Genomic DNA, 20,739 nt, shown 5'->3' with positions numbered 1-20,739 from the left:
AGGGGTTAGCCTTGCGGGCCCCATGACGATCATGGTTCCCTGTTTGAGGCAATGTTTTTATGGCCAGATGCCCTTCCTGACGCCAACCCTTAGTCGCCTCTTACGACGCACAGGGATACGGTGTACCTATTCTAAACCGGGGTACACACCGGGATTATTCATCCCAGCAAGCTGGTACTCAATTTGCCGACCTCGGAAGGATGACAGGCTGAGTCAACCCCCCTGGCGTTAATTCAGCAATCGACTGGGATTCGAACCCAGGATCCCAAGCCGGCACCCTAACCGCTAAGCCAACACCAGGCAACACCAGGTAAGCCAATGTTGCACTGAGGACTTATCTAAATGTTTATATGCGTATGCATTGCCATAAGGGACAAAGGTTTGGCTACCAGGTCTGACACACAGGGTTTTATCTTAGTCCCCACACTATTTATCACCCGAACATCCTTGTATGTTCACAGGTATACTCTTATCCCAACAAACCGCCTAAAACACAGAACTTATTACAGGGTAGATTCCCTATCGCGACAGTCAAAGCATGTTACCTATACAGATCTACCTGGCTCTAGATATTCCTTTACCCCACCGACATAACAATATCGTGTACACAAAAGTACATGGACAGATGGTCGGTCGGTCGGAGCTCATCTTAATGTCTCTGGTTTCCGACTTGATCGGACAGGTTGGGGACAAAAACAATATAACTAGAACGGCACTCGGTAGAGTGCATGCTTCCAGCAGGCGGAACAGTTTATGGTTTCTATCCTACTGATAGGCTGAATCTGGATCCGAATCTTGAACCAAAATCGAATCGCGTATCATCGAAACAACTCATCAACCAAGTAAAAAATTCCGGATCTTCAATAAAATCTAATAAGTTTGTCCTTGTCACATACCCAACTTGTCCACTAAGTTTTGTCCGAATCCGTCCACAACCTTTTGAGATATCCTGCTCACAGACAGACAGGGGTGAAAACATAATCTCCGTACACCTTTGATGGCGGAGGTAACAATGGTATATAACAAATCGATGCAGGTTATTATGATTTATCCAGTCAAATTAAATCAGTAAAAGTTTAGAATTGAAAAAGCTGGACCTGCTAGTCGGTAGAGCCGATGTTCCGGAAAGAATACACTCACCTTGGTCACGGCAGATGTTGAAGTGAAGAAGAAGCTTGAAAATCACCACGTGACGTCAACCGTTGGTGTGGTGAATTGGTCCGTAGACCAATCCAGGTGTCACGTGACGATTACATACAGCATGGGAGAGATGTTATAGCCTTGTCCCACGTGCGTGACAGATTAAATCGCAAGCCGCCCCTTTTTATTGAGAGATGGTGAATCAACTCTTTCCCAAATGGATTCCTTTGCACCTTGAGCAAACCACTTTTTTCTTTCTCTAAGATGACCACTTGACTGTTATCAAAGCTGTGACCATGCAGGTTCAAGTGCGTAAAAAAAAAAATTGAGCAGGCGCTCTGCCATTCTCCAACAGCAGATCCCCGAAAGTCAAACACTCCACCGTCCACCAGACGTCGATCACTCGATCTTAGCCAAAAGGCTGAGAAGCGATGCCTCTCTGTCACGGACGTGGGACAAGGCTATAATATCTGTCCCACACCGTCTGCAATCATCACGTACACCCGGATTGGTCTACGGACCAATTCACCCCACCAACTGTTGAGGTTACGTGGCGATTTTCAAGCTTCTTCTTCATTTCACCATCTGCCCTGACCAAGGCGAGTGGATTCTCACCGAAACAGCTTTTTCAATTATAAACTTTTACTAATGGTACATCATGATAATGATAAAAAGTAGAGGTTGAGCGATATGGGTTTTTCAAGGGCTGATGCCGATTCTGATGCCGATATTTAGAGAGCAACGGGACCGATGACCGATATAGTGCCGATGTATGCATCTGATTAAACAATTTAATCATAAAAATTGAGAATTACAAAAAAATGTTGAACTTGCATAACAAATTTATTTAACACAATACTGTCGGACCCCGCTATTCGCGGTCCCGCTATTTGCGTGTTCCGCGTATTTGCGATTTATAAATTTCGACCTGTTTCTCTATTTGTGGCCATGTGTCCAGTGAATTCCACGGTTTTTCGCAGATGCAAAAAAAACATTTTTTCACTATTTTCCACCTTTTTCACCAGAGGGCAAAATAAATGACATTACTGAACAAATGAATGAAATAAAGGAGGAAATAAAGCAGGAAATGGGGAACAGGAGATGTTTGTTGGGAAATGGTCTTGACGAACATCGCGCTGGTGTGGATGTTGCTTTGCTCCGGTGGAAAGAGACCGTCCACCTGACGAGCAAGGTAGAGTTTGTAGAGGGGAATAGGTTAGGCTCCGTGGTGTGCAAGGCCACCTCTGGGGTGTGCGGCTTGGCGCTCGTGGGTGCGGGGTTGGACCCGTCGGGGGTTCTTCTGGCATGCCCGGGACCGATAGTGGGCAACGCGGCCCCAGCTCTGAGGTACCTGCAGGTAGCCGAACCTAAGCCGGTGAGCCAGGTATCAGAGCCTGCGGAGTGTGGAGTGGTGGGCGAGCCTGTGCAGGAGGATGGCGAGGATGTGTCCGTCGCCGTGGGTGAGCTGGGACCGGCGGTAGTCGTGTTGGTTCCCGGGGTGTTTGGGACAGCCCTTGTCGGGGTCGACTCGGTGCCTATGGGGGTTGACTCACCACGTATGGGGTGTGTGTTAGCAACCACGGGGCAGAGGGTAAGAAATAAAAAATTAAATGGTAGAATGTGTCGGGCACTTACAAAGAGAAAGGCCATTGTGGGTCGTTGTCAAGCTGAGCCCCGTTTCAAATTTGTTTTCACACGCGTTTGTTCATGTTATGTAGGAGCTGTGAGTTATGAGCAGCCTGGGGCTCATGACAATGGAGGAAAGTTGGAACAGCGGGAATTTCAGTGCCGGGAATGGCTGCAGGGAGGGGCAGAAAGGCCCGATAATAATGGGATTACGTGCAGCTGCGTTTGGACATGAGGCCAGGAATTTTAAAATTTCATTGAAATGGGAATTTAATTTGGAGCAGCCTCGGAGTTGGTTCCCAGGCTGTGGGATTTGGACCAGGGGAGGCTAACGGGGCCGGCTTAGTGGGAAATTGCCCTCCTGGGAAATTGGGTTGTGCCAGGCAGCTGGGGAGCTGCACTGGCAGGTTTTGGATGTGGGGTCCGACCACGGGTGTGGTGGCACGACCCGGGCCCCACGGGGTGTCTGGTGCTGTGTGGCATCCCTCGTCCATCAGGGTGCCGTCTGGGCGAGTGTCTCGGGGCCGCTAGGGTCACCAGACCCTGGAGTGGGGTTGAGACCTCCAGGGGTCCGAGGTGGTTACTCATGGGCACCTGAATGGTGCACCATGAGGACCACTAGGGGGAGGTGTTGCAGGCCGCACTTTGGTGGCGGCACCATGGACAGCCATTAAGGAGCTGGCGTGGTGACCGCCCGGGCATGCGGCCTGGCAGCCTCTCCCTGAGACCCTGGGACAGCCAGCATGTGGTGACCTTCCATGCTGTGCTGGTCTATGGACGTGGGTCAATCCGCATGTACTAGGTATGAGTACAGCCCACTGGACAACCATTGGAGCATCTGTGGAACGTGATGGTGTGATTGGGAAAGGCCTGGTGAGGGCTGCATGATCTTCCACAAATGTGATTTATGAGCTCTCGGTTTGGAAAGAGAGCCCTGGATTTGATTGGCATGGGAGACATGAGAGGATTGGCTGTCGCAGGCTGTGTTACGTTTATGGGGGTAGGTAAGAGAATACTGTAGGAAAGATAGGATTGAATAGAAATAATATGGACCCTGTCATGTGTAGGAGCATCTCGATGTACATAAGTGGGGAAAATGTAGTTTAAGGTTGTGTTTAAATGTTCATCATACGGGGGATGATGCTGTGTTAATTAGTAGTCGGGTTTAAGGTTAATTTCCCCTGTTTGTGATACCCTCTGTGGCCATCCCTAACATTCATAACAACCGCCAGTCAAGCAAAACATCAGCCGGCTGGTATTCACGCTCCATGGACACGTACGGCAAAGGCCAGCCTAGGAGAGGCGGAGCTACAATGGTCCGATGGGCATGGAACGGGACCGGTAGGCCACGCCCCCCGAGTGACGCGGCCATTGACGTGGGAGAGAGTGCGAGCAGAAAGGGAGGAGCTTGCAGTTTTGTCGGAGAAGAAAGACATTTTGGTTTCTGAGGAGAGCGTGGAGCTTTTGTTTTGTCTGTGGCGATCATGAGGAGACTTTGGCTGCTGGGCTCTTCGGGGAGCTGTAGGCCGTGCTGTCCTTCCTCACGCAAAGGATTGGAAGCTTTGAGAGACTGGGCAGAAAGAGGTCCGTCTGCGTGCTCTTGCGTCTGATTTGTGCATGTTTGTGAGGGACATACGTACATGCATTTATGCATACATACGGACAGAGGAACACTGTTCTAGACGGCGTTGCCCTATGGGCTACACTATAAAAACAAAACAAATAAAATTTAAATCATGTGAAAAAATTAATGTGTATTTGTACAATGAGTAATGATGTGCCTATGTTCTCTTTTCCTTTCAAGCTGAAACAATGACGACTGGTGGAGACTGGGAGAAATTGGACGAGAAGAAGAAAGATGCAACAATATATGTGGAACAAGGACCTACGGATAAATTTCAAGATGCCACAACACGGTTCAAGAATAAAAAACGACAAGGAAAGGGAAGCTCGAGAGAGGCACAGGTATGACATTCAAGATAAAGCACCGAGACAACCCGATAATCGAATCTTTCGTTTCTTCAGCATTTCAAATATAACTGCTTGGTCCGTCTTATTGAAAACCATAATTTATCTCAACGGTCATTGGTTTGTACAAAGTTTTCCAATATACATCTGGCAGCTTGACGAGGCAAAGTGCAGGAATTTATTTGTTACAAATGACTCGATTTGCGTTCTGTGGAGTTTTAAACCAACCCTGACCGATGTTGTACCACCTCTGTCCGGATACCCCACACCCACCCATTTTTCACCCATACCGGTTTTCTTACGGCGGCCACTTCTCACAGTTTTTAAAAAGCTGCTGATTGGTTATTTTGCATTTTTATTTCATTTTTCGTGATTAAATATAGTTAGTCACTTTATTGTCCCTTCTGGAAGTCTTTAAAATCCACATGAACATTTCGATTAAAGTAAATTTAATATAAGATCTTCATGGAGCAACACACAAATTAAAATAGCTATATTTTGCCCTCATTTTAGACAAATCCAACCTCCGCAGTTTCTTTTAAGGCAAATGCATTTTTTTTAGACTAATCGTTTTTGCGAAATCCATTTCATGGTGGGCGATACAAGTACCTCAGAGCTTTGACTGAGAAAAAAAAAAACCCCAAGAGTGCAACGCAATTAACCTTTTAAAATTCAATAAAATGATTCAGATTGATAGTTTAACTAAAACTTTTCCCACCCATCACTGGTAATAGATATGCCGAATGAGTGGTTCATTATCGTGTAGGTGCCAAAAAGGCAATAAGTTTGACTTCTCACCTGAGATTTTTTTTTTTTTTTTTTTACAAGCAAAGAGTTAACGCTCAGGAAAAAGACCAACCAATCATCTCCACAAGAAAACCAAGAAATAATTGAGGTATTAAGCTCGGGGTTTCAAGTTTTAACTTCTCGGAGATGGACAGACGGACCTTCCTCAAACTTTCAGAGGTTCATCAGTGAGTGCCGGGGAGTGTTTTAGGCCAAAAAATATTTGGAAAAAAAAAAGTTATTTTTATTTTTAAATCACCCGTAAAGTGCCCAAACCTTTGTAGCTATGTGTAAGGTAATATTAAATAATCCCCGACCCCATTCCTTAGTGGGTGTAGGGAAGTGGTTTTGGCCCCCACAAAAAAATAGAAAAAAACGGAAATTTGATTTCATCAAAATGGTAACAGGACTAGAACAGCACCGGGCAATGCCGTTAACCCCTGTTAATGTTAAATTATATAAATAACTCCATTTCAATCATAGCCGATAGTTTCTTGTTGTGCAAATTTAGATGTAATACTCCTGAAGCGAACAAAAAGTCAAATTCTTAAATGATATCTTCAGGGTTGTGGACGAATTCGGATGAAATGTGGCATAGAGATAGTGTATGTCGCAAGGACGAAATGATTAGATTTTGGTGAAGATCCGGATTCGGATCCAATTACTAGAATTTTTTAAGTGATTCTTCACCATTGGGAGATAGGACCAAAACCAACATATAGCAGGGTATCTCATAAAGTTGTGGACGGATTTGGACGAAACATGGTGGAGAGGTTGCGTATGTGACAAAGAAAAATGTATTCAATTTTCGTGAAGATCTGAAAATAGATTCGGATACGAGAATTATTTAATATTTAAGTGATTCTTCACCATTGAGAGATCGCGCAAAAAGCGATATATAACATAGTTTAAAAAGTTATGGACGAGTTATGACAAAACTAGGTGGAAGAGTTGGTTCGGTGACAAGAACAAGCCGATTAAATTTTGGTTCAGGTTCGAATCCAGATCCGGCCCTATCAGTGGGATACAAAACATAAACCCTTCAGCCTGGCAGAGGTATGCGCTCTACCGAGTGCCGTTCTAGTTAAAATATGTTATATATTGCTTTTCGCCCGATCTCTCAATGGTGAAGAATCACCTCAAAAATTAAATAAGTCTCACATCCAAATCCATATTCAGATCTTCACCAAAATCTAACAATTTCGTCCTTGTCACATACCCAACCTCTCTCCCAAATTTCTTCCGAATCCGTCCACAACGTTTTGAGATATCTTGGTCATAAAGACAGACAGACAGAGGTGAAAACATAACCTCCATCCACCTTCGGTGGCAGAGGTAAAAATACGGTGGAGGCTTGCACTTTTCAAATCGAGGAATACCTGCAGAAGCTAGAATTTTCAAACTAATTCCGATTTCGTTTTTATGCAATTGAAATAATTTTGCCACTTGTAGTTCATCATTGGCCACTTTACTGCCCTAAAAATGTTGATTCATCTTCACCCATTGATGGTTTTATTTTGTTTGACAACTTTATCAACTGGTGATGTCCATACATGTTAACCAATTTTGTCAAATCGATTTCATTTTCACACTTCTGTACATGAAATAACTTCCATTAGCATGTTTTGGTCATGATTGGAAACGGCGTTCATTGGTTTGAGATGACATTTTATAGGTTAAGAGCAGTATGATGCAAACACATTACGTCATGAAAGATAGATTGATGGCCAAATCAATACAAAATCTTAGCTTTCGCAAATGATAAAGGCGACTAGAGATAAGACATCCAGAGGATGTTTATGTAAAGGAATTGTGTATGTTCTGGTACATCTCATTCTACATTTTTGACCAAATCTCTCCCATGTCCCTATGCTCTCTCCTCTTTATCCTCTTTTTTTCCATTTCTGTAGACTCTGATGCTTCTGGAAAAGTTTCGAGGCCGACTTACTGAGGCGAGACAACCCAAATCACCAATGACCACTGATGTCCCTCACCAGACTTCTGGTCAACTTGATGATGAAGATGATGCAGGATGGTATGTTGTTAATCACTCAGAATCCGGTAACAAGTGCTAAGCAATGTTTTTCATATATGAGACGTAATATATGATCCACACAGAGGATTCCGCATTTTCGTCGTCACAAAGGCGTGCCGCGATTTTTGGGAATTAAGGTGCTATTCCGATATCCTGATTCGTTTCTTAACCGTGTAGATTAATGCAGAAGTTATCCGGGTACAAAAGCTTGCAAGCACGGTACCGTGATCAGATGTCCGCCAGGCACGAGAACGTCTGTATTTCAGTAAATATGGAAATAGCGTCCATTGTTGGAGTTTCGCATCGCCGTTTCCTCCTATGAACTTCACGGAAAATACCGAAGTGCCATCTTTACATTTCACAAAGTAAAGACGCGATTCTGCTGCACACAAATACAAAGCCTGATAATGTCTGTTGGTCGTGGTGAGGTTTGTGACCACTTCGATACGAGATCAATAAATCTAAACAAGGAACGTTGATGCAGGAGAAGGTGGTTAGCATTGTTGATTCCACCTGTCTCTTTTTTTAAAGAACATTACCAATTTGTCATTAAAGCCGTGCCGAAATGGTTTCTCACCAAAATGGTGCTAAATCTGCAATAACCGGTTACCACACCAAACCTGGTGTTGGCTTAGCGGTTAGGGTGCCGGCTTGGGATCCTAGGATACCTGGGTTCGAATCCCGGTCGATCGCTGAATTAACGCCAGGGGGGTTGACTCAGCCCGTCATCCTTCCGAGGTCGGCTAATTGAGTACCAGCTTGCTGGGATGAATGATCACGGTGTGTACCCCGATTTCGAATAGGTACACCGTATCCCTGCGCATCCTAAGAGCGTGACCAAGGGTTGGCGTCAGGAAGGGCATCCGGCCATAAAAACATTGCCTCAAACAGGGAACCATGATTGTCATGGGGCCCGCAAGGCTAACCCCCGCATGGCCTTAAAACGATCATTCATTCATTCATTCACACCAAACGTGTTCTTACAGAATATAACAGTTTATTATAAGAAAAAACAGGACGACAAAAACGGAGATTCCCAGGGCAAAAGATAGGAGACACGATCATCTAACACGGTCCATACTATTTCTATTCAATCCTATTCATATCTTTCCTACGGTATTCTCCTACCTACCCCCATAAACGTAACACAGCCTGCGACAGCCAATCCTCTCATGTCTCCCATGCCAATCAAATCCAGGGCTCTCTTTCCAAATCGAAAGCCCATAAATCACATCTGTGGAAGATCATGCAGCCCTCACCAGGCCTTTCCCAATCACACCATCACATTCCACGAAATTTATTTAGGTGAAGTGCGTTAATGTTCAATGTCATGTGGTTCGATGACAACACGATGACAAAATCTAGTCGACTTGTTCTTTTCACCAAACCAACTCGTCCACCTTGTTTCGTCATAATCCGTCCACAACTTTTTGAAATATAATGTTATATATCGTTTTTGGCTCTGTCTCTCAATGGTGAAGAATCACTTTAAAAAACCAAAAAAAACCCCAAAAAACAAGACTACAACGGTACTCGGTAAGTATCCGAATTTTGATCTTCACCAAAATCTAATCGATTCGTCCTTGTGACATACCCAACCTGTCCACCAAGTTTCGTCTGAATTCGTCCATAACCTTTTGAGATATCCTGCTCGCAGACATACAGACAAAACAGGAGTGAATACGTAACCTCAGTCTACCTTTAGTGGTGGAGGTAAAAAAAAAAATGTTTAAAATACACATTAACATGTGGAATGACAAAGAACGAGTGCCCCCGAACCAACATGTTGACCTTAATCTCAAAGCCAGATGTATCATGAGAATTTGTGATTGCTTCAGCGAAGGCAATTTTATTGCGTATTGGCATGGGTGGAATCGTTATTCCCCTATTTAACACTGACGTCAATGGGGGAAATTGGAGCATCCCAAAACCAACATTTTCCTTCTACTCCTATGGTAAGGCAAACCTTATGGTAAGGCATGTTGTGTTGACAGTATGACAGGAGAGCTCAGGCGGCCTAGTTCTTTTGTATACATAGTCGAGGCTCGTGGTACGGGTACAGTGAACAGATCAGGGCACAACAGGACAAAACTAGAATCCGGGCACTCGGTAGAGCGCATACCTTCGCCGCAGCTACTGTTCTGTACTTGGCATGGGAGTGTATGCGATGTGAAACTTTATGTGAAATGCGATCGATTTTTAAAAATCAGAATTTGAGCAAATCTGTTTCATTCGTCTGTTAATATGCCTCCCCGATTGACAAATCTGCAATTTGAATTTCATTTGAGGTTGAAATGATTGCGGGAGATCGCGTTATAGTGATGACGTCTTGGATGGACATCCTCTTCTTCAGTCGCTCATAACTTTGAGTGAAATACGATCGAGTTAAAAATAGTCAGAATTTGAGCAAATCTGTTTCATTCGTTTGTTAATATGCCTCATCTATTGTCAAATCTGCAATTATAATTTTTTTTGAGGTTGAAATGATCGCGGGAGATCGCGTTATAGTGATGACGTCCTGGATGGACATCTTCTTCTTCAGTCGCTCATAACTTTGAGTGAAATACGATCGAGTTAAAAATAGTCAGAATTTGAGCAAATCTGTTTCCCAAAATCTAATCAAATGTGTCCCGTATAATAACCAATCATCCCACCAAATTTCATGCAATTCGGTTGAATACTTTTTGAGTTATGCGATTAACATACACACACACAGACATACAAATAAATACACAGCGATCAAAACATAACCTTCCGCTTTTGCGAAGGTAATAAACAGCAGAGAGAGAGGGTGGAACACCAACGGCAGAGCTGAAGGCCAAGACAGAGGAAGACTTGGACAAACAATGGGTGTGGGGAGGAATGGAGGGCAAGGAGAGGATGCATGTGGTGGACAAGATGAATGAATACGAATGAATGATCGTTTTAAGGCCATTTTTCCCTGCTAGAGCGGGGGTTAGCCTTGCGGGCCCCATGACGATCATGGTTCCCTGTTTGCGGCAATGTTTTTACGGCCGGATGCCCTTCCTGACGCCAACCCTTAGTCGCCTCTTACGATGCGCAGGGATACGGTGTACCTATTCTAAACCGGGGTACACACCGGGATCATTCATCCTAGTAAGCTGGTACTCAATTTGCCGACCTCGGAAGGATGACAGGCTGAGTCAACCCCCCTGGTGTTAATTCAGCGATCAATCGGGATTCGAACCCAGGATCCTCGGATCCCAAGCCGGCACCCTAACCGGTAAGCCAACACCAGGCTGGCCAGGTGGCCAGGTGGTGGACAAGATGGATTCGAAATAAAACTCAGGAGGGAAAACTGGAAATTTGGACGGAGGTGGACTTGGAGTGGGGTTTAACGAGGGTAGAAAAGATCGTGGTTTTGGATTGGGGACGATGCGTGATCGTGGTGTACAGCTGTCTTGAAGACCTGGAGGGAAGAATGAGATTGAAGACGCTGTGGAACCTGGTTCCATAGGTCAGAAAAAGAGGAAAAAATGAGTGGAGGTGAGCAGTGATCCTGGATTAGGTAGTTTCACCAGAAGGGGGTTGATGGTGGATCGTGTGAGCCCCGCAGAAACATTAGGGGGCTGGAGGGGTGACACGGAAAGAGCAGAGGGAGCAAGATCAGAAAAGAGGTAGGAGAAGACAGAGACCACCGACCTGTCTGAGATGGCGAAGTGATAGACTCAGCTTCATGAAGGGAGATTCCAATAATCTCGAAGGCCTTGATTTCCTCGGCATCAAGCTGAGATGTGAGGCAGGGGAGCCAGGCCAGAGGGGAGAGCAGTACTCCATCAGGTGTGGATGAAGGCCTTGTTGGTGGAAAGGAGTTCAGGTGTGCCAATGAAGGACTCTGTACGATGGAGAATGACATATCAGTGGCTCGTTTTGGAGGCCAACATTGAAATGTGGTTTGCCCAAGAAAGATACAGGAGTTTGAATGAATCGACTTCCTCAAGAAGATTGTTAAGAAAGTAGACAGGAGCGTTTGCCAGACGGTCTTTTCGGAGAGAGATTTGCCAGGATCGAAAGACAAAAGCATGTTACATAGTGATTGCATCACCTAAATTGGTCTAACCAATGGGTGGAACTCGCACACATGGCTCCTTTTATAATATAAATATTCCAAGTGTTTGACCAGCTTGTGATTTTTTTTTCCAAGATCTGAAGAGCAGGAAGAGGCTGCAGCCTTCCTGTCTTAAGGATGAGAGATGTCATGGCAGAGGGTGGAGTCATCAGTAAATATATAAAGAGGATTTTCCAGAGTCGTAGAGATCATTGATGGAAATCAGGAATAGGACTGGTCCGAGAACACTCCAGCCTTGACAGGGAGAGGAGATGAGAGGATTCCGTTCCGTTCCACGCGTTGGTTACGAGAGTAGAGGAAGTCAGTAAGCCATGTGTGGAGTCGGCCTTGGATGCCAGAGGCGGAGAGTTTGGAGAGTAAGGTGGGATGCAGTTTAGTTTGGGTTTATTTCCCGGCCCAACTATAAACGCCGAGGAGCCGTGCACTCCTCGATACCACATCCTCGTGCTTTGCAAGCGGGGCGATGCATCAACGAGTGCAGTCCTTCAGAGGGGAATTAAGCTGGTCTGTTACTCAGGTCTAACAAATGCTAACAGACAGAACTCAGGTCCTGTCTGTTAGCATTAACTGGTGTAAGTTTAAAATTGCCGCAGCCATTCAATAAGGACAAGGCCATTGTTATGTTGCTAGCCCAGCCAAATACCGAATTTCTGCCCTAATGTACAAGGGGCACTGCATCTGCGGCGTTGCCATGTCCCCAGAATGCCCCCAACTCTGTCAGTTGCTGCATACAAATGAATGAATGTTGTGTTTCCTCCAAGCGCATTTTAAAAAGTTTACATCGACAGTTATATTTCATATTCGAACATGATTATATTTGTTGTTGTTTTTCTTCAGGATGTCCCACTCGCTGTTGTTTTCCGATGTGATCCGTAACGCAAGGGATGCAAACACGCCATCCATCGACGACTACAGCATTCACGACCCACGACATCCGCTGACCCAACGTCGCAGAAAAGGTGGAAAAGGATCGGAATTGGAGAAAGTAAAAGAGGAAGAGAGAAAGTGATGAAAGCAATTTTGAACCGAGTTATATTTTGTAAAACTGAAGAGCGGTTTTAAACACAGATTGAGAAGAGCGGTTTGAATTGGCGAAGTGGTAACGGAAATTGCATCTAGTCACATATCCACTCAGATGTAAAGATAGAGGCCTCTATGTGATCACTTGAGTGTTGTCCAAATGACTCACTCACAATTGTACACACAATTTGGGCTGAAACTGTTGAAGCCGACAGAAGAGATCAATGCCTCGATAAACGCGAAATTTCATCTCCTTTCCTTTGTTATATTTTCTTAATTTTAAAACGATTTAGCACTCCCTCCAAGCCCCCGCTACTTTTTTTGTTTCGTCATCATTTCCTTACTGTGGTTGTTGATCATTCCTGGCTCTTGCCTTCCCCCTCCGTCCTACTTCCTCGATACTATTAAAATTTTCTAGCCTGTTCATGTCCTATCCATCATTTTCAGAGAAAGCTCTTTCATCTCTAAACATGACCTTGAGATAGCTTGGTGGTGGCTAAACGGTTAAGGTGGCTGGCTTGAGATCTGAAGGTCCTGAATTCGTGGCCCTGTCATGCCGTTGAATTAACACATTAACAGGTGGGTTGACTCGGCCTGTCATCCTTCCGAGGTTGGCAAAACGAGTACCAGATGACTGGTTAGAGAGAGGCATTTCATCACTGGCAGCTGCTCTCCTGAAAATGATGCAGCCATAGGCTGCACAGATCCACCACCTCGAGATGATGAATTGCACAGGATAAGAGACTCTTGGCTTCATTCTATTTTCTCCACCAAACTGAAGACCTCTCTTGAGAATCTTTTGTCTTCTGCACCACAGGTCTGTTTCTGTGCTTGAGGATTTATTTAGCAAAGTTAGGGTGAACTGCACGTTTTGTACATCGTTTGCTGAAACAGAAGTGGGAATTCCCTTTACACGACGTTGAGCCATTTCAGATAAACCTGAGAGAGGTTCATTGGTACACGACATGTGTCAGAGGTAGGAAGGGACAGTTATACCATACAACAACAAAACAACAGGCATTTTAAGGCCATTTTCCCTGCAAGAGCGGGGGTTAGCCTTGCGGGCCCCATGACAATCTTCTCCATTTTGTCCTATTTTCTACATCTCCCCTTGTTAACCCCCTTGCCTGCATTTCTTCTTCCACCGCCTTTAGCCAAGTCCTTCTCGGTCTTTCCCGTCCTCTATTTCCTTCGACATTCATTTCCATCACTCTTCTCAACCAGTCACTTTCATCCTTCCTCAACACATGACCAAACCATCTCAACCTGTTTCTCCTCACAGCATCCATCACTGGCTCTATTCCCATCATCTTTCGCAATTCATCATTTGTCTTCCTCTCTCTCAACGATACTCCACACATCCACCGAACCATTCGCATTTCCACTCTTTCCAGCCTTCGTTGCTGCTCTACGTTCATTACCCATGTCTCGCTCCCATAAATCATAACACTTCTCACACATGCAGCATACACCTTTCCCTTCAGCTTCAACGACACTCACCTCCTCGTCAGCACGCCACTCAGTTCCCGAAACTTCTTCCATGCACATCTCACTCGAGCAACCGTTGCCGAGTCTGATCCACCTTCTCCATTCAGCATGTCTCCTCGGTAGCAAAATGTTTTCACACCTTCCAGCTTCACGCCGTCTCCAAGATTCAACTCAACATTTCCTCCATCTGCAGCTCCCTCTGTGCACACCTTACACTTGAATGTAGCTGCCACACTGGTTAATGACCCTCTCAGACCACTACATTTTTGATGAACCCACTCAGCGCACATTGTACATTGAATGGAGTTCACTCCGACACCCTTCCTGCACACAGCACACGGCCACTTCCCAGTTCTTTCCACCTCACCACATGCTTTACCACTTGCCATCACCTTAGTATTTCCAATATTCACCTTCAGACCTTTTGTCTCCATCCATTCCTTCCACTTCTTCATCTTCTCCTTCAGTCCATCCATACTCTCCCCAATCAACACCAGATCATCTGCATGCAACTCCCACGGTAAACCCTCCTTTACATTCCGAGCCAGCACCTCCATCACAGCTACAAATATACACAAAGAATTAAGTTAAGCACCCCCCCCGTTTTTTTACAACCTCGCACATTACAAGTTTGTTGTCGTCAAAACAGTGTAATATACCCATGATATTGCTATATTTTCTGGAGAAGTGATATTATGGTCACATAAAAACATAACAATCATGCCGTTTTCAATATTTTATTCTGAATAATTTAAGGTGAAATTTTTTGGGAATTTTAGGCATATTTTCACCTCAATTTAAGTATGGAGCTATAGGTCCATCACGGACAGTGTGGATGACGTTTATGTTTTCTAACGTACAGTCATTGTTCTGAGAAGACCTCTAGCGATCTTTGCGTCAATAACGTGTGTAGGATCCACGTGATCGGATCACTGACTCAACCCTACGTCTCATAGACCCTGTAAGCCGTCGTATGCGTTGCTGTGGCAGGTTGAACCCCCTCGAGCACGTTTGGGACATGTTGGGACGACAAATTGCGAAGATGGTCCCTCCAATAGCCAATCTGGATGAATTGGAACGTGCATTACATCGGGAATGGAACAACCTGCCACAGCAACGCATACGACGGCTTACAGGGTCTATGAGACGTAGGGTTGAGTCAGTGATCCGATCACGTGGGTCCTACACACGTTATTGACGCAAAGATCGCTAGAGGTCTTCTCAGAACAATGACTGTACGTTAGAAAACATAAACGTCATCCACACTGTCCGTGATGGACCTATAGCTCCATACTTAAATTGAGGTGAAAATATGCCTAAAATTCCCAAAATATTTCACCTTAAATTATTCAGAATAAAATATTGAAAACGGCATGATTGTTATGTTTTTATGTGACCATAATATCACTTCTCCAGAAAATATAGCAATATCATGGGTATATTACACTGTTTTGACGACAACAAACTTGTACTGTGCGAGGTTGTAAAAAAACGGGGGGGGTGCTTAACTTAATTCTTTGTGTATAGTAGTGGACTTAGTAACGACCCCTGATGTACTCCCAACTTCACCTCAAACTCACCACTGTTCCCGTCCTTCATCGTTTCAGCTGTGCGTGCTCTCTCTTACATTGCCATCACTACTCTGATCAACCATTCCTCCACTCCTAACTTCCTCAATGCCCATGTCACTACTTTGCGTGGAACCCTATCGAATGCTTTCTCCAGATCAACAAACCCAAGAAACACCTTCTTCCTCTTCTCCATGTACTTCTCCTGAAACTGCCTCACAATAAAAAGCGCATCTGTCGTTCCTCTTCCTGGCATAAATCCAAACTGCTTCAAGCAGCCGTAAACTACCAAGTGTCATTCTAGTTTGTTCAAGTCGGCTCATGGAGGAGCCTCAACACAATCACACGCGTGGGTACAGACAGATGAGAAAACACCAGACAAGCAGCTGCTGACTTTGGGAGGAGGGATTGGGGCAATGATGAAACTTCCAGAGGTACTCTGGGTACTGGTGATGCCAACATTGTAATTCTTCTTTTTCGTTCGTATGCAGCACAAGGCTACAGGGTAGCATCATTGGCTGTGCCGCTGGTGCAGAAATTTGGAATTTGTTCATGATGCCGGGGATAGCTAGCTTTCCTACACTTCGGGAAGGGCACCATGGGATCTTTAACATCCACCGAATGTTGGCAGACGGGACACCTGTTTAACATCCATCTGAGGGACGATGCACACTGATGAACCACTTTGCCAGTTTATAGCTGGGTCGGGATTCAAACCAGGACTAGACAACTTCGAGGCGAGTGCGCATCCCTCCAGGCCACCCTGCCAGCCCTAGTTTGGCAATTACAAAGCACCAAAAAGGAGGTGAATCATGCCTTTAATTATAAAGAGCATCTTAAATGTGATATGTTGGTATTGCCAATATTAATATCTTCCAAGACTCAATACCAATCCACTTTCAAACCCTCTTCTTTATGATTACCACAAACATATCCATAATTCACAAAATCCTATGTATTTCTGGATACAGGAAGGAATACAGGACTTGAAGAATGTTGTTTTGAATTTTATTTGACAATTGGCAGGAAAATATGCCGAAGTACAAGGCCTGTTACTCACATACTCTCAGACAGGTTGGAGGCCTTTCTTCTGGTTGAGAGAGACGACTCTCTCAGCTGGACCTCTTCAACTTAGGTAGTCCAGAATGCACACGTTCTTCCAGTTCATCCCTGCTGGTTAAACTCCCAAAATCTTACTTACCGCCAACCTCCATTCTTTTGCAACATATGTTCTTGTGTTTATGGAACTGCTTTTCCAATTGCCCTCTTCCCTGCAGGGCTTCAAGCAGCCATTTCACAATCATCTCACGTTATCCCCTAGCATCTACCTACCTGTGATATTTACGACAGCCATTAACGCAACTCTCCGACTCGCGAGTTGCTGTGCTTGCTTGCCTAGTCTTCTCCCGTTTGATTATTTGTTGTACTCAACTGTAGTCCTGATTGCCTGTACATTGTCCTCTGCGACACCTCGGTCCTCCAGGAGCTTAAATGTGATATGTTAAAAAAAAACTAAGAAAATCCTTTCATGGACAAATATAAACATTGCCAGTGACACACGACGACATTCCTTCGAAAGCACTAACAAGGTGTATTTATTTCTGTCCGTCCATCCATCCGTCCATCAAGGAGGAGGTTTTCGTTTTGACGAGAGGGACGTCACATATTTAACCCAACTGCATTCATCACCTTCAAGAGTTGAAGGGAAATTTACACTTCATCATTAATCGTATTGATAAACTAAAGCGTTTACCAGATATAAAGCAGGAAACGATGAAGTGAGTTCTTTGCCCAATGAGCTGATTTTTGTTTTCTTCCATTGGTAGTCGTTACAACAAACACCGATTCATTTGAACTACTCATGAGTTATCAGGAATAAATGTGACTGGTGAGTTTCACTTAACAACTGTGCTGGGTCTCGATTTTAAAATGGCTGCCTTCGTCTTCTTGCTTGACAAGTGAGAACTCGATTCATATTCAGGTGGATTCACTGCTGCTCTTCACCGGGGTCGAGCTCTGCAAGGACATCATTCACCAACAGCATGAATTTATCCAACATTTGAAATATAAATATATAAACAAACATCAAAACAATCATGTTACAGATAAAGTCAGCCTTGTTTACAAAAAAAAAAAAAAAAAAAAAACCTGTTGAAGTGTTTTACTTGGGTAGGTGTCGTTACAATCTGGGAGGTTGAATTGTTGAAACATTCAGTCTTGTGCAGGAGAAATGATTCTTTATACAACTCTCAAACTACAGCCGTTAGCGAACACACACGCACACACCTAGTAGGTCATCGTTCCATTTCCAGAAACCCACTCACATTGGAGGCAGCAGCTAACAGCAGCAACTTGAACGCACGCACACATATACACATATACCCACACACAACACACGAAGGTGGATATTTTGAGACATGGGGAGGGCTCCGTTCCACCTTCTGAAACTCACATATGGAGATAAACAACCAACGACACATAACAGTTAAGTCCAGTTTAATCAATGCCAAGCTTTCTCAAATGATGATTTCAAACACAATTTTGTCAAAATACTGAAGATATGTATGCATCCATATTCTTTTACTAGTCCCCTGCCAGGTTCACCTGTGGGGGACTATAGGTTTGCTCTCCGTCCCTCCATCGCACCTGTATTTTTTCAGACTTTCTCCCCATACCCTTTAACATATTTAATTGAAACTTGGTACAAGGCTTTATTATGATAAATTACAGAACAAGTTCGAGTTCCAGGGTGTTTCGTCAATTTTTCAGAGTTATGCCTTTTTGGACTTAAAATATCGGTAAAGAGACATGTATCGCAAAGCAATTCTCGCTCTTGTTTATTATAGTTATTATTGATTGAGACTTTGCTTTAACGGAATAAATGAAGGGTGAATACATTTGTCAGTGGACCACTTCACCGACCTGGGCTACCATATTCATTAATCTGGATACTGCAGGCCCGATGTGCATCATGGGACGAATCGGTATGGCTTGCTCTGTCATGAAGCAACTAGACACCATCTTGAACGAACACCGTCTTAGTTTACCATCAAAGCTCCGCATTTACAGAGCATGCGTCCTACCTGTTCTCCTCCATGGGTGAAACCAGGACTCTGTTGAAAAACGACCAAGACACCGTACAAACCTTCCATATGTGATGTCAACGCCACATCCTTGGGGTTCGATGATATGACCGAGTCACAAACAGGAACATCTGTGAGATCAGATTTACTCAAATTTCACGCTGTTGAAACCAAAGCATTCAGAATCATTGGAATCTCCCACGATGAAGCTAACTCCAAGGGCCTCTCACTCACTCACCGCAGGCATGTTGGTGGTCTTTCCATCTTCTACCGACTCCTCTCTGGCCTTGCCCCCCCAGCTCTCTCTGGGTTCTGTCCCCCAAATATTCCTACAGGTCGCACAAGATCTGCCTGCAACCCTCTTATGGTTAAACTGCCAAAATCAAGACTCTGCTCACCTTCACTCCTTCATTCCTCTTTTCTTCCGCCTCTGGAACAAACTCCCTCACTCTCTTCAATCCCACTCCACCCTCCAGGTCTTTAAAACGGCTGTTCACCACCATCTCGTATCTTCCCCCATCCAAAACCTTGATCTTTTCTACCCCAACTAATTTCACCCCAATTCCACTTTTTTGAAATACCAACTTCTGTCCTGGAAATCCTTGGTGTTCTTGTGTTTTGTACTTCTCCCTCCCCACCCCCCCCCCCCCTTCCCACGCCTCCTCCCCCCGGGCCCTCTCCCTTCCACGCATCTCCCTGCTCTCGGATGTTGTGTTTGTGTGCTTCCCCATCTCTTCCCATCTTGTCTTCCGCTCCCTCTTTTTATATGTTTTGTTTGTCTGGTTGATTTGTTTGTGAGATAAATGTTAGCTCTTTACGAGCCTCGATTCAGTGTACAAAAAAAAAAAAAAAAAAAAAAATCGCTCGACTTCGCCCGATCAAACTTCATGTATTTCAAGTCTTCAAGGAGACGCTATTCCCTGTATGGACATGTTCACCACTTCTGCGAACATGTACCAGCCCATATCTCCCTGCAATGTGCCATAAATCTGACCTGATCAAACCTGGCACCATCCTCAAGGACGCCCAAGTCTCCCATTGTTACGTCAGTACACCATCGAGATTGACCATAGCCAACGTGAATATTGGCAGAAGCTGGAAGATCGACAGTTATGGTGGTCGCTTTGCCTGTTAGTTGGGCATGCTTGGTAGTGGTGGTAGTAATGGTAGTGGTAATGGTAGAAGTATAATACATTTAAGAAAAATATAGCATTTATGTGAACAGTCTGACTATGCTCTGGAGTGCATTACAACACTGTTAGGAAAAGATTTACTCAAACATAATGCATAAACTTATTAAATCAACGTGTTGAAAAGCCGTCAACAATGAAGCCCGCCTAGCTAACAATACCCACAACAACCCCACACATCCCTCCCCACCCCCACCCCCACCTCACAATCAACCATCACCCGAGCTAACAATACCAAAGACCACCCCACCCCACCTCCACCATCCCCTCACAATCCCCCATCAATCATCAATCATCACCGTAGCTAACAATACCCACGACCACCCACACGCCCTGCCCCCCCTCCACCATCCCTAATTAGTATTGGAATCCAAGCTCGGAATGCACCATCTCTCTATGTACCACCGTCGGCAAGATTACGGTGAATTGCTAATATGAAGTCACTGGCAAACTCGAAAATTGACACTCTTGGGATTTTTTCAGCACTTTGTGATTGGCAAATAAGAAAATTCCCTTCAAATTAGACTGTGATTAATGAATGTCGATGGTTTTCAGAAAGAAAGAAAAGTTGCGTTTGGGTTCCCCTTTCAGGGTCTTTTGGATCTGTCTTTTTGGTCTGCCTTTGCTGGATTCATTGTTCATGAGGGCATCGTCCAATCGAAGGCCAAACACTTCTGTTGCAAAGGTAAGGTGGGATCTGAGTTTGTATGAGAGTGCCCATCTACTCAGAGCTTAAGATGTCTTT

At 44.5% G+C, this 20,739-nt stretch overlaps 2 protein-coding genes across 3 annotated transcripts in view; one reads left to right on the top strand and one right to left on the bottom strand.

Annotated features, from left to right (window-relative positions):
* The window catches only part of CWC27 (CWC27 spliceosome associated cyclophilin), a 70,695-nt gene extending 57,606 nt beyond the window's left edge, over positions 1-13,089 (top strand). Inside the window, exons 13-15 of the mRNA XM_068103416.2 lie at positions 4,571-4,731; positions 7,431-7,555; positions 12,483-13,089. Of these exons, the coding sequence (XP_067959517.2) occupies positions 4,571-4,731; positions 7,431-7,555; positions 12,483-12,654 (458 nt within the window). The 3' untranslated portion in view covers positions 12,655-13,089. The remainder of the gene's footprint in view (positions 1-4,570; positions 4,732-7,430; positions 7,556-12,482) is intronic.
* Positions 13,090-16,715: 3,626 nt separating this feature from the next.
* LOC137433033 (uncharacterized) overlaps positions 16,716-20,739 on the bottom strand; it is an 85,327-nt gene continuing 81,303 nt past the window's right edge. For both annotated transcript variants that reach the window (XM_068125428.2, XM_078783879.1), the window contains one exon: positions 16,716-17,737. The gene's annotated coding sequence lies outside the window, so the exon portion shown is untranslated. The remainder of the gene's footprint in view (positions 17,738-20,739) is intronic.

This window comes from Myxine glutinosa, chromosome 8 (genome assembly GCF_964187855.1).
Source record: "Myxine glutinosa chromosome 8, kmMyxGlut1.1, whole genome shotgun sequence".
Classification (NCBI taxonomy): Eukaryota; Metazoa; Chordata; class Myxini; order Myxiniformes; family Myxinidae; genus Myxine; species Myxine glutinosa.
This window is presented reverse-complemented; position numbering and strand designations above follow the sequence as displayed.